Below are 12,379 nucleotides of genomic sequence, written 5' to 3'. Positions count from 1 at the left end.
GTGATTACAACAGTTCAGTAGGAAACCTCTCCCAAGAAAAAATCTGATGAAGGATGGGGATTGCAATTTCCAATGTACATTCCCTCGATCCCAGCTGTATTATGCTTTGGTAGTTATTTGTGCAACACCTTATGGCAAGAGTCCAGCAGAATTTTGGTCACAATACAGTGTCAAAAAACAGCAAACAACTGAGCATGGAGCTGGGAACTAGATGACACATGATGAATGATGTTCCTTCGTGCAGGCTTCTCACTGGTGTTCTCCCAGCTTAGGAGTCTTCAGGTTGATTGCCAGTATTTTAAAGGCAGCCATTTATGTAATTTATGGTTAATCACAGTAGTATCTTCTGTAGTAAGAAAAGCCATTTATTTAGAGGCTTTCAGATGCATATGTGTGCCATATTAAATAATAACTGCATATGTGTATACATATGTGCTGCAGCCCAACTGTCTCAACCTCCAGTCATCTTCATAGCCCTCCTCTGGAGTCACTCTAATGGCTCTGCATCTTACTTATGCTGGGGCCCTCAGACCTGAAAGCAGTACTCCAGGTGGAGCCTCATGAGGGTAAAGCAGTTGGGGGACAATCACCTCCCTGTCCCTGCTGGCCATTCCTCTTTTGGTGCAGCCCAGGATACAGCTGGTCTTCTGGGCTCCAGGTGCACGCTGCTGGCTCTTGTCAAGTTTTACTTTCATCAGAACCCCTAAGTCCTTCTCAGCAGGGCTGAACCCAAAGGACTTTTCTCCCAGTCTTTACTCATGACTGGGATTGCCCTGACTGAGGCGCAGCTTGTTGCACTTGGCCTTGTTGAACCTTGTTAAGCTCACATGGGCCCACTTTTCAAGTGTGTCCAAGTCCCTCTGGATGCATCCCTTCTTTTTGTTGTATCAGCTGCACCACTCAGATTGGTGTCATCCATAAACACTCAGTCCCACTGTCTGTGTTGTTGGTAAAGATGTTGAAAAACACGGGTCTCAAGATGGACCCCTGAAGTGCACTGTTCATGGCCAGGCTCCACTCGGACTCAGAGCTGTTGACCGCAATCTTCTGGCTGTGACTGTCCAACTAGACCCTAAATAGTCCACCCTTCACAGCCATATTTTTCCAATTTAGAGATAAGGGTGTCTTATGGGACTGTATCAAAGGCCTTGGAGAAGTCCAGGTGCGTGACATCGGTTGATCTTCCCTTGTGAACTGATTTAGTCACTGCACTGTAGAAGGCTACCAGATTGGTGAGGCACAATTTGCCCTCATGCTGATTACAAATACAAACAAGTATATAGAAAAGAACAATCAAACTAACATTTAAAGGATTTTTTTTTAAGTGCGAGGCAAGTGCCAAACTCAGTTGGGCTTGACAGAAGGGGAAGATTTTTGCCAGTTTTGCCTTACCATTCCTGCAGCTGTGAGGCTATTTAACTGATGAGCTGCATATTGCTTCTCGGTGCTATTTACTCAGTTATCCATATTGCTGAAAATTTTTCATGTGCTAATAAGGCAATATGGAATAGCAAAGAAGGCTGACTATCTGCATGCAAGAGACCTTGGTATCCTCTTGAAGTGTGTTACTGGTAAGTTACAGTTAATATCTACGTATTGCTATCTTGTTTCCTCATCAGGTTTGCATTGAGACATATGTATCTAGCTGTCACCAGCGGAGCATTAACACCGCTGTGCGGGCAACCCTCAGCCAAATGTTGAGTGACTTGACTTTACAGTTACGCCAAAAGCAAGAAAATATGGTGAGCCTTCTGGCATCAATAAATGGTTCCATATCAATAGCTGAGTACCTTTTAGTTTCTCTGAATGCAGTGTGTTGTACTCACTTATTGTGCCTTATGGATTTTATTTCCAACTTCCACAACTAATCCCATTTGGAAGCTTTGTTGGGCTCTGATGTTGTGCCTGCCTCAGAGCAGTCTATCAGGAAGGTGACTCTCACATTGGCAGCCCTACTTGGCTAGATTTTGTTCTCATTCTGTTAAGTGAAAGAGGCTTAGTTCTGATGTCAGACTGCCTTGACCTTTTCTATTTTTCATTTTGTTCGCTTGTTTACTGAGATTTGTGGAAATCCTTTTGCCAAAATATTCTGCATTACAGATATTTACATAAACCAAACAAATTCTCAGCTGTTGAAAGTGTAATTGAGTTTTTTATTGTTACTCTTTTTTAATGAAGGTAATTTAATGGAATCCTTTGTTTGCTCAGCTGTTGACAAAAACGTTAGTTCTGTTTATTGCATTATTAAAATCCATGAGAGTTGCTTGAGTGAAATTCCAGCACATGGTCAACAAAACTGTAAACATTCTGGGCATGTATGATATGACATTGGCTTCTTAAATTTGTTTATGCTTGTTTGTATATAAACAAAAAAATTACCATTTGTAAAGGTCAGTATCTATTTATTAGAAAACCTTGGGGACTATATTTGTGCATATTCTTTTCCCTGTACCTGTTTTGGATTAAGGTGACCACTTCTGTTTTGGATTGCTGGACTAGATTATTTTTATCCTAATAGGCAACTGTGGAACCAAATTCATAGGTTTACTTAAACTTATCTTCTCTGGGCGTTAAGTAGGCTCATTTTACTAGCCCATTATATTTAGGAAAAAAAGAAAAAAAGGAAATTGTAGTTTTTGAACTTGAGTTTGGATTTGAAATTTGAATTTTGTTAGTTCTAAATGCAAAGTAGGTGAAGATATGTGAAAGCTGCATTGATAGAAGGAAGTTCTATACAGCAGCTAGCCAAATGATATTAAGAGGTCATTTCCAATTCCTGACTGTCGTTAATCTGTGCATTGGCACTGTTGTATTAATGATGATGGTGAGATAAACTGTCCAATACTCAAAGGATTTGGGTTTCTAAGTACCTTGTGAAGTCTTAACTGTACTTTCTTCTCAGTTATTTTCTGTAGGACCTATGTGCCTAGTTATTACTGTGTTTTCATAGACATAGGAAATCCCTTTACAAAGAAATGCCTTTACATCTCGAGTTTACAAATCCTAGTTCAGCTAAATGATATGTGAATTTATTAAATCTAATAATTATTTAAACAGTTCTTAAGGAATTTTTGAAAATTTAATGCAAAAGCTTCACTTAAACAACAAAAGAAATACAGATAGAGTGCTTGGATTTGCTAAGAAAGCTCTGCTGTTAAAGCATTGCTTGTACAGTGGCTTTTTTACTACATGCACTGATTATACCACATGTGTCTTTCCTCAACAGACAATTGAAAATAATGAGGCCCTGCAGAAATTCAAGAGTCAAGGTATTGGTACAAGTTTTTTAGTGACTCCTTCAATCCAGCTTATTAATACTTCACTTTCTTTTCTTCAGCACGACTGTTGATATCACAGTAATTCCATCTTCAGGATCTCTTACCTTCTTCATAGCTTGTTACTGTCTGTGTTACTTGTGCAAAGAACAGCCCTGTTAGCTTCTGATATTTCCAGTAGTGTCTTCATTTGAGCCATGTTAACAGCATTGCTCTCCACATAGTTTTAAATGGTTTCACAGTGCTAACTTCTGTAATTAAGGTGTTTCAGTACTGTGGAGGAGTTAATAAGTGAATTCCCAAATTGAAGCAGACTCATAAAGCAGGATGTGGAATCTGAAAATGACTCTGTTTACTGTATTTTGGGCCAGGGATGGCATTTATATAATGGCAGCTTTTGAAAGCACATTACTAGCAAAGTTCACACTTGTCAAATTACATACAACCTTACAAGAGATGTTTTTTCCACTCTTATTCTGACTTACCATCCACTCTCTTCCCTGATAGTTCAAAATATTCCCTGCTTTTGAATTTTCTCACTGGATTTCTGCAGGAGAACTTGTGTGGATGGAGGCTAAAATACTGAAAATGAACAACAATCCCCTTTTAAGATCTCTGTGGAGGAAAGACAAACTGCATGGAGAGATGCTGAGGTGTTTAGCTCCCCAGAGAAGTACTGGAGCTGGTCCCTTTTTTATTGTTATTATTTGCTTACTTTATTTCCTGAATTGAATTTCAGCTAACCTTTTCTAAATGTACATAAGCATCGGATTTATTACTACTGCTTTGTCATTGTATGGAGATCAGTTTCTAGTATAGGACTTTTACTTCTGCATCCTGAATTTTGGCTGCCTTGCTTATTGTTTATAAGCTTTGACTAACTCTGGAAGTCCACACAGTGATTTGAGGTTGTAATCCCATTGCATATATGTAATGCTTCTGATCTTTGTCCTTTTTGGAGGTACTTCAGCTGAGTCTCTTTGTGATGATGTTGTATCTGTCCTCACTGTGCTCTGTGAGAAGCTCCAGGCTGTCATAAAGTGAGTTATTTCAGTTTATAATTTGAACCTGTTACCTGGAGATTGGGAGTTTCACTGATACATGTGATTATGTTGTCATAGTTCTGAGACTATGGAGCAAAACTGTGATTAAACTGTTTGTGAGAAGAAGTACTGTTCATAATGTGCTTATTTAATTCTCACTTGAGACGAGAAACTAATTTGACTTCTCCATGTGCTGCTTTGCTTTGAAGAGCTTCCAAAAAATCTAGTCTGTAAGTAACTTCCATTCAGTAGTGAAGAGTCTGTCAATGGACAGGTTTTCTGTTTTGGTTTCTGGGTGTCATGAAAGCAATCATTGTAAAGAGAACAATTACAGGGCATGTGGTGAAATGTAGTGGAAATTATAATATCTAGGTGAGCAAAACACTTTGAGACAGTCTGACAGAAAATTCAATTTTGTTTAAAATACAAACATTCTTCACAGATTTCTTTACCTACTGTCGTGCATAGGTTGCTCTGAAAGTAATGTCTCCTATTTATTTCCATAGAAACTGCAACAGATGCTCAAGAAGCACAGTAACATTATTTGATAGAGCAAATTCTCAGCTAAAAAAATACCTATTTTTCAATGTTCACCACTGTTATCTATGCATTTTTGCCAGTGAGGGACAAGAGCCTGCATGCTGTACTTCTAAAAATCTGTACCAGCAGAGGTGACCCTCTGTTTCACAGCTGCTGTGATGGCATTGTTGCTAGGAAAATGTTGCCCACACAGTCCATTTTTGATCAACCTGAGTGAATGGGCTATATGGTAGGTGTGGAAGGATCACACAGCCAGGATTGGCAGCACACTCCACAGTTTTCAAACTGGTGTGGGACCTGGTATTATCATGTTGCAAGAGAGAGGCTGTCATCTTCTCTGACCTGACTCTGGAAGTTCAAGCCTTCATGAGCTTAGTCAGTATCACCATGTAGTCAGTTGACTGTTTGTTCAGGTTCTGGGAAATCCAGAAGGATCACCTCTTTGCTTTTCCAAAAGACAGTGCATATTACCTTTACCTGCTGATGGCTGCATCTTGGCGTTGCAGTGTTGGTGACCCTGCCCACAGCAGGGGGGTTGAAACTATATGTTTGTGGAGGTCCTTTTCAATCCAGGCCATTCTGTGATTCAGTGATCTTGAATTTCATGAAGAATTCATGTCACCATTCCGTGGACTGCCCTTTTGACTCTGGCTCATAGTGGTAAAATCACATCTCATCATCAGTAATGATGTGATCCATGAAACTGTCACCTTCAGCCTCACATTGATTCAGTAGTTCCTGACAAACTCAGGTATTGTGTTCTTCCTATTCCTGTACAAGCATTTCTAGGAGTCACTTGGTACAAACTTTTTGATATTCCAGTGTTGCCACCAACACTGGAAATGGCAGACCTCAACTTCTCTTGTCTCCTGAATCCTGCAGCTAGTTCTGAGAATAGGTACAAGTACATTGTACATTACAAGCACATTGATACTAAGTGACTACATGATCTTTCACATTCTTCCTCTTCAAGATTATGTTGCATTTGATTTATAGAATGTCTGACAAGGTTCTGAAAGGGGGTTGTGTAATCATGTAAGATTTTGCCTATAGACATTGACTTGCAACTACTGTGGGTTTTCATCAAGGAAACAGAAAAGATATCTAGGAGAAAGAAGTCTAAATGCCCTTCAGATTGCCTGAAGAAGTTGATTATTCCAATGCCTCTGGTCATCGCTTTTTCCTTTTTTTTTAAGAGGTTCTTCTACCTCAAGTTTTCAGATTGAATTTGAAAAATTATTGCCATCAATTTCTTATTTCTTACTGTGAAGTTTGATGAATTAAACCTATTTTCTTTATGTTCCCTACAAAAAGTAGTAGATTGCTGCACATGAACTGTACAAATTAAATGGGGTGATAAAAGCAATCATACCATTGTAAATCCATTGGGAGTAGCAAAATAAATCTTTGCTGTAAATCGTGCTATGGTTTGCAAGCAAACCAATGTAGTTTCTTAAAAATAAGTAAGTAATCTTTGTCTCAATGTGACATGACTGGCATCTCTTCTTTTTGCCAGTGACAATCGGCAACTTCAGCTTCTTTATTTGGAGTGCATCCTCTCCATGTTAAACAGCTCCTCTCCAAGTATGCACCAGCACAAAGGATTCACTGATCTAATATGGTGAGTAGATATGAAGAGTAATACAAGTAGTCTATTTATAAGTAACTATAGAAGGGCTTTTCCCCACCGCCACCCATGCAAACAAACCTGCAGTAAATAATCGGATAAGAGCAGAGCTCTGTATTAACCCTTTGTCAGTTTGTTCTGTACTTCATACAAGATTTCATAGGACCTCAAGCTCAAATTTTATCCTGTGATTTTGAGGTTGAATTGTATTATTCTGGCCCTATTTCTAAAGGTGCAGTGTACAGAAGGTCTTTGTTCGCTGTCCCAGGAAAAAATTGCATAACCTGATGTTCAGTGTCTGCAAGTTAGGGAGATTTTTCAGGTTGATAACACTTGGCAGCATTGCATGCAGAGCATGTACTGAAGCCTCTGGGAGCTACAGCATTCTCTCTTTCGTGGCATTTTAGAACTTTCTTCCCTTGTATTTCAAAAAATCTTTTGTTTAATCTTCTGTGTCTGTTTTTGTGGTCATCTTGTAAGCAAGGTCACTGAAATGATCAGTTAAAAGAAAATACTTCCTGTGTTATTTAAATTTATGTTATTTTGATGATCCAGTTTAAACTACAAATCTGCAGAGATTTGTATTTGTGCTTGCATATCATGAGGGCAAGGCACGAGGGGCAGGACGTTTTAAACCTGCTTTGCTACCAAGGAGTATGTATTCTCCAGGCACATGCTTAAGATGAATAAAATAAATGCAGGGAAGACATGGAACAATTTATAGTTAAGGTGATGTCTGCAGTTTTTAGCAGCGTATGCATTCCCTAATCCATTAACTGTCTAGTGAAGTTGTGAGCCAGACTGATAATCGCCTTTGTTCTTTAGAAGATAAAAAAGATTTAGCGCTCTGTTCATCTGTCAGAGTGTTCTCCATAGTTTGATACAGAAGCACTTCAATGGGACTAATGTGGGGAATATGTTGCTGTTGCAACCTGTACTTATGCCTGCTTTGAGGCAGTGAATTAAAACATTTTGAAATGTCCCTAATTGGTTATGTTTTAAAGAAATAGAATAAGCAGACCCAAAGTCATTATCTTTTAACTATTTTAAAAAATTATTTTCATACTGTGACTTCAGGAGACTTAACAGTTTTAGTAAACGCTTCTAAGAGAAGCAGTGAAAATTCTAGGCAGCACAAATATCTTGGGAAATAAGATTTAAGTACCTGTTTACTTTTTATGCTGAAGCATTACTTGTCACTGGGTGCTTGCACTAGGTGCTGGCTGAGCCTCTGAGGCACATGATTGAAAATTGGGTTTGGGATTGCTTTCTCATATAGCACTTGAATTTTTTAAGTTACAGTATTGCAGGCTAGAGTAAAATGGCAAGTACATACAGGCAAGGCTGAAATAACAGCTAAATGAGCAGAGGACTCAGTTGGTTTTGACTCTGGTTCCACCATGTTGGTGAGGAGGATGAAGAGGAAGAGAAGTGATCAACTGGTGTGAAATTACTTGAACGTTCCTGCAGAAAGACATTTTAAGAAATGATGGTGTGTTTAGTGGCATATAAGAATTTACACTGCATACTTGGAACTACTGTGGAGAACTTCAATTACATTGTCAAAAACCATCAACACAGAGACACAAAGGCTCTCAACTAGGGGTGCTTAGTTACATGTATGCATGTTCAGATCACTGATGGATCATCAAACTGTGTAGTTAGCAGAGATTGTTTTCCATTTGGTCAGGTTTTTTTTTTAAGTTCCCAAGTTGGGTAGAAGAAGAAACGCTTGCCAGCAGAAACCTGGTGTTTCTACCTTGAGGTATGTTGTTGCTAATTAAAGAAAGAGCGCTTTTCAGAGAATGCTGTTCTGTGAAGGACACAGCATGGTGTGAACTTGCAAAATCGGTATCATGTTTCTAAACCCCCCAAAAGTATTTCTGTATGTGCTAGCACGCTGATGCCTGGGAGATGGGGGCCTCACAGTTTGTTATTCAGTCTAATCTCTGCATTTAACTATGGGCTATTTTCATTCTGTTCCTGTGAGATTTTTCTAGTTACCCTCTGCTGCTTTTTCTCTTTTTCTCAGGAAGCAACTGTGTCCAGCCCTAGTAGTAATCCTGGGAAATCCAATCCATGACAAAACTATCACCTCTGCCCACAGCAGCATCTGTCTTGAAGCTGATTCACCTTCCTCAGGGGTCTCTGATCACGGCCGGGGTTCAGGCTGTTCATCCACAGCACCTGCCCTTAGCGGTCCTGTTGCACGGACCATATACTATATTGCTGCAGAACTGGTTCGGCTGGTGGGGACAGTGGAATCCATGAAGCCTGTGCTGCAGTCTCTCTATCACCGGATATTGCTTTACCCACCACCTCAGCACCGAGTAGAAGCCATCAAAATTATGAAAGAGGTAGGATGTAAAGTCCAGGTGCAAATCCATGCAAATAAAGCAAAATGTTAATTTAATAGTAAATGTTGCTGAAATGCACATACTTGTCCATTCCATATTTTAGTGCTAGTGATGCTGTAATTGCCCTTTCTGAGTACAGTTTTTACATCAAAGCTACTCTGACAAATATTTTTAATTTTACAGATTTGTAATAGCTATATTTGTCTCCATAATGCAAGCTGCTATGGCAACTCAGTGTTCGTGCTTGGAGCTGGTCTTATCACTGAGTCATGACTGCTCTTTTGGATGAGATACAGCGTAGTGATTCTGTTCTCAACTCCTTTGGCATCTTTCCCCATTCCCTGTTCTTGCTAGAAGACATGCATCCTCACAGTGTAGTGTTCCTGACATTAAGGCAAATGTATGCTTTGATTATGTGCCAGATTTTTGAAGTATGGTTTCCTTGAGCTGTATTTAAGTAGCCAAAAGAAAACTGCCAGTGTCACAAGTGGCTATGTCAAGAGCTGTCCTTTGTGGCCTGTCACCCTGTACCTGTGACAGTGCTTGCGAGGCTTCTTTGAACAGCACATTCACATCAGCTGCATTCTTTTCATATTGTGGGCTGCAAAACAGCTTTGTATGAACGGTGGTCTCATTAGAGGACTTCTGTTCTAGCTTGTGTGTAAAGAGGCTGTCTGAAGATCCCTCCTAACACCACAGCTACCCACGGGTTGCTGTTAGAACTCCCAGTTATTCTGGTGCTTATACCTTCCTATAATTTTAAACAATAGTAAAATGACAATCTGTGTTTCATTTTTAAGATATTTTAGGAAAATATTAGTTTAGTGTTTTTACCATGAGGATCTATCTGTTACCTCCTTCTCCTCATTAGTACATTTCTCTACTCACATTGTGTGTTTTTGTGTGACTACCATTTTGTAATCTGTTGACTGAAGAGCAAAGCCCCCTTCACTATGTAATATAATGCAGTATACTTGTATATTTAGGCATTTTAGATTGTCTTGGTTGCAGTTCAGTTGATACATACTCAGTAATGTAAAGCACTAGACAACAATCTATATGTGATTCATGTTATAAATGCCATTTTTCTCTATAAGGATTTCTCCTTTTAAAAAGAGGAAGGATAGCTTTAATAAATAGAACTTCAGTATGCTGTTTTCATTTGCTGAGAGAATTTGCAGTACTGCTGCTTCATGTTCCAGCATTTGGCCAAACTATGACTCATTTATTGTATTTAAATAACACTTAAATTACCCTCTAGTAACTTCTGTTTCCTTTCCTTTCCTTTCAGATACTTGGCAGTCCCCGGAGGCTTTGTGATTTGGCAGGGCCCTGCTCTTCTGAGTCAGAATCCAGGAAGAGATCTATTTCTAAAAGGAAGTCCCATCTGGATCTTCTCAAGCTGTATGCTTCGTTTCCTCCTTTAGGCTCTTAAACTTGCATGCACAAGAGAGTTAAATAGTTGCACCTTCAGAAGCATACGCATGTATAAGCCAGGGTATCTGCCACGTTCAATAAGCTGTGAAACAATATGATGGGTAAAAGCTTTTACTGATTTTTAGTGAATCTGGGACTATTTGTAGAAGTAACCACCTTGAGGAGTTTTCAAAAATACCCATATAAATCATTTTACAGCTGGAAATTCTTGGATTTGGGTCCTAACATTGCAATGAACTGATCATGCTTATTTAGAAGTACATTTCCAAGATGAAGTCAAAGGAGGTAGTCCAAAATTACAATCCAAATTGTCAGACTGGGCATGAAGCATTCTCCATTCTCATGAAGACCCTATGTTGTTGATAATTTTCAGGAACACATAATTTAACTTCAGCTGGGGGAGGGGAGGATTGTTTGTTTATTTTGTTTTTCAGTGTAAGTGCTTGTCTGTATGGGAAAATGCATTGTACATGCTGGTAAAAATGCACAGTGACTATTTTCCTGGTTCACACTCCCTTTACAAAATGCCATATTTGCACTGGGATGTAATTATTTGTTGTGATTCTAGTTGTCTTTCTCAGAAGTAGTATTACAGGTTAATTCCACTTCTGTTTTTCCTAATTCTGGAGGGATAGTGTTTGATGATAATGTCAGGCTCACTATATATGCTGCATCACTTAAGTAAACATTGTTTTAATTGTAGTATCATGGATGGAATGACAGAAGCGTGCATCAAGGGTGGTATTGAAGCATGCTATGCTTCAGTGTCTTGCGTATTTGCCCTGCTTGGAGCACTGGATGAGCTAAGCCAAGGCAGGGGTCTTAGTGAGGAGCAGGTCCATCTACTCCTCCGGCGCTTGGATGAATTGAAGGATGGAACTGAGACAAGCAGGGACTCCATGGAGATCAATGATGCTGACTTCAGGTGGCAGAGGCGCATTCTATCCTCAGAAAATCCTGCCTGGGAATCAGGAAATGAGAAAAGTCCTGATATTAGCATTAGTGTTACCACAGACACTGGTCAGACCACTTTGGAAGGAGATATGGGACAGACAACTCCGGAGGATAATCTGGAAAGTCAAAAAAACTCGTTACCGTCTCCAGCTGGACCTGAAAGCAAAGAGATTCATTATAGGGAACCAGAGTCAGAAACCATTGACCAACCAGATGTTGTTCAGAGAAGCCACACCATAGTCTATCCAGATATAACTAACTTCTTATCAGTTGATTGCAAGACCCGGTCTTATGGATCCAGGTACAGTGAAAGTAACTTCAGTGTAGATGACCAAGATCTTTCTAGGACTGAGTTTGATTCGTGCGACCAGTATTCCATGGCAGCAGAGAAGGACTCTGGCAGGTCAGATGTTTCAGACATAGGCTCTGACAATTGCTCCCTGGCTGATGAGGAGCAGACACCACGGGACTGTCCAGGTACCAGGTCCTTACGTACTGCTGCTCTCTCTCTAAAATTACTGAAAAACCAGGAAGCAGACCAGCAGAGCGCACGGCTATTTATCCAGTCACTTGAATCTCTTCTGCCTCGGCTCATAGCTCTGCCCAGCATAGAAGAAGTGGATGGAGCACTGCAGAACTTCTCTTCAGCTTTCTGCTCAGGTTTGCAAGAAAATATTTACTGTCCAACCAATATGCATGCTGTAAGAGCACTGTACACATATTCTCTTGTAGGAATTCACCTTCGGAGAACATATCCAGAATTAGAAGGTTTGTGCTATACAAAGCACGTACCTCTGCAACAGCAGGTATCTGTTTAGAGTGGGGCAAATTGTTAAGTGTTAGTGGATTGGCCTGCATATTCAGACTATGGATTATGTCCTCAGTCAATAGTAAAATCAAATTTTCTGTAGTAAGATAACTCTTCACAGGTTTGTGAAGATCTGTTGAGAAAATTTGCATGTGCTGACATTGAGGAGAGGCTGCCATTTAGCATGAAAACTGGGTATGGGGAGGACTGTTACCTGTTTTGAAAGGGATTCAAGTAGTTTAATACATTACCACAGTACTATTAGTAATGCCAAGCCTTCCAGAGAAGATAGTAGGCATCCCACTACAGTAAGCTATTGAAAAATGAGAGGATCAACT

At 39.7% G+C, this 12,379-nt stretch overlaps 1 protein-coding gene across 1 annotated transcript in view; it reads left to right on the top strand.

Annotated features, from left to right (window-relative positions):
- The window catches only part of ARFGEF3 (ARFGEF family member 3), a 79,722-nt gene that overhangs the window by 36,485 nt on the left and 30,858 nt on the right, over positions 1–12,379 (top strand). Inside the window, exons 7-13 of the mRNA XM_065733202.1 lie at positions 1,620–1,742; positions 3,227–3,269; positions 4,237–4,315; positions 6,375–6,479; positions 8,518–8,842; positions 10,134–10,246; positions 10,983–11,893. Of these exons, the coding sequence (XP_065589274.1) occupies positions 1,620–1,742; positions 3,227–3,269; positions 4,237–4,315; positions 6,375–6,479; positions 8,518–8,842; positions 10,134–10,246; positions 10,983–11,893 (1,699 nt within the window). The remainder of the gene's footprint in view (positions 1–1,619; positions 1,743–3,226; positions 3,270–4,236; positions 4,316–6,374; positions 6,480–8,517; positions 8,843–10,133; positions 10,247–10,982; positions 11,894–12,379) is intronic.

The sequence above is a fragment of the Cyrtonyx montezumae genome, unplaced genomic scaffold (genome assembly GCF_038088225.1).
Source record: "Cyrtonyx montezumae isolate F1298 unplaced genomic scaffold, pur_monq_1.0 scaffold_0, whole genome shotgun sequence".
Classification (NCBI taxonomy): domain Eukaryota; kingdom Metazoa; phylum Chordata; class Aves; order Galliformes; family Odontophoridae; genus Cyrtonyx; species Cyrtonyx montezumae.
This window is presented reverse-complemented; position numbering and strand designations above follow the sequence as displayed.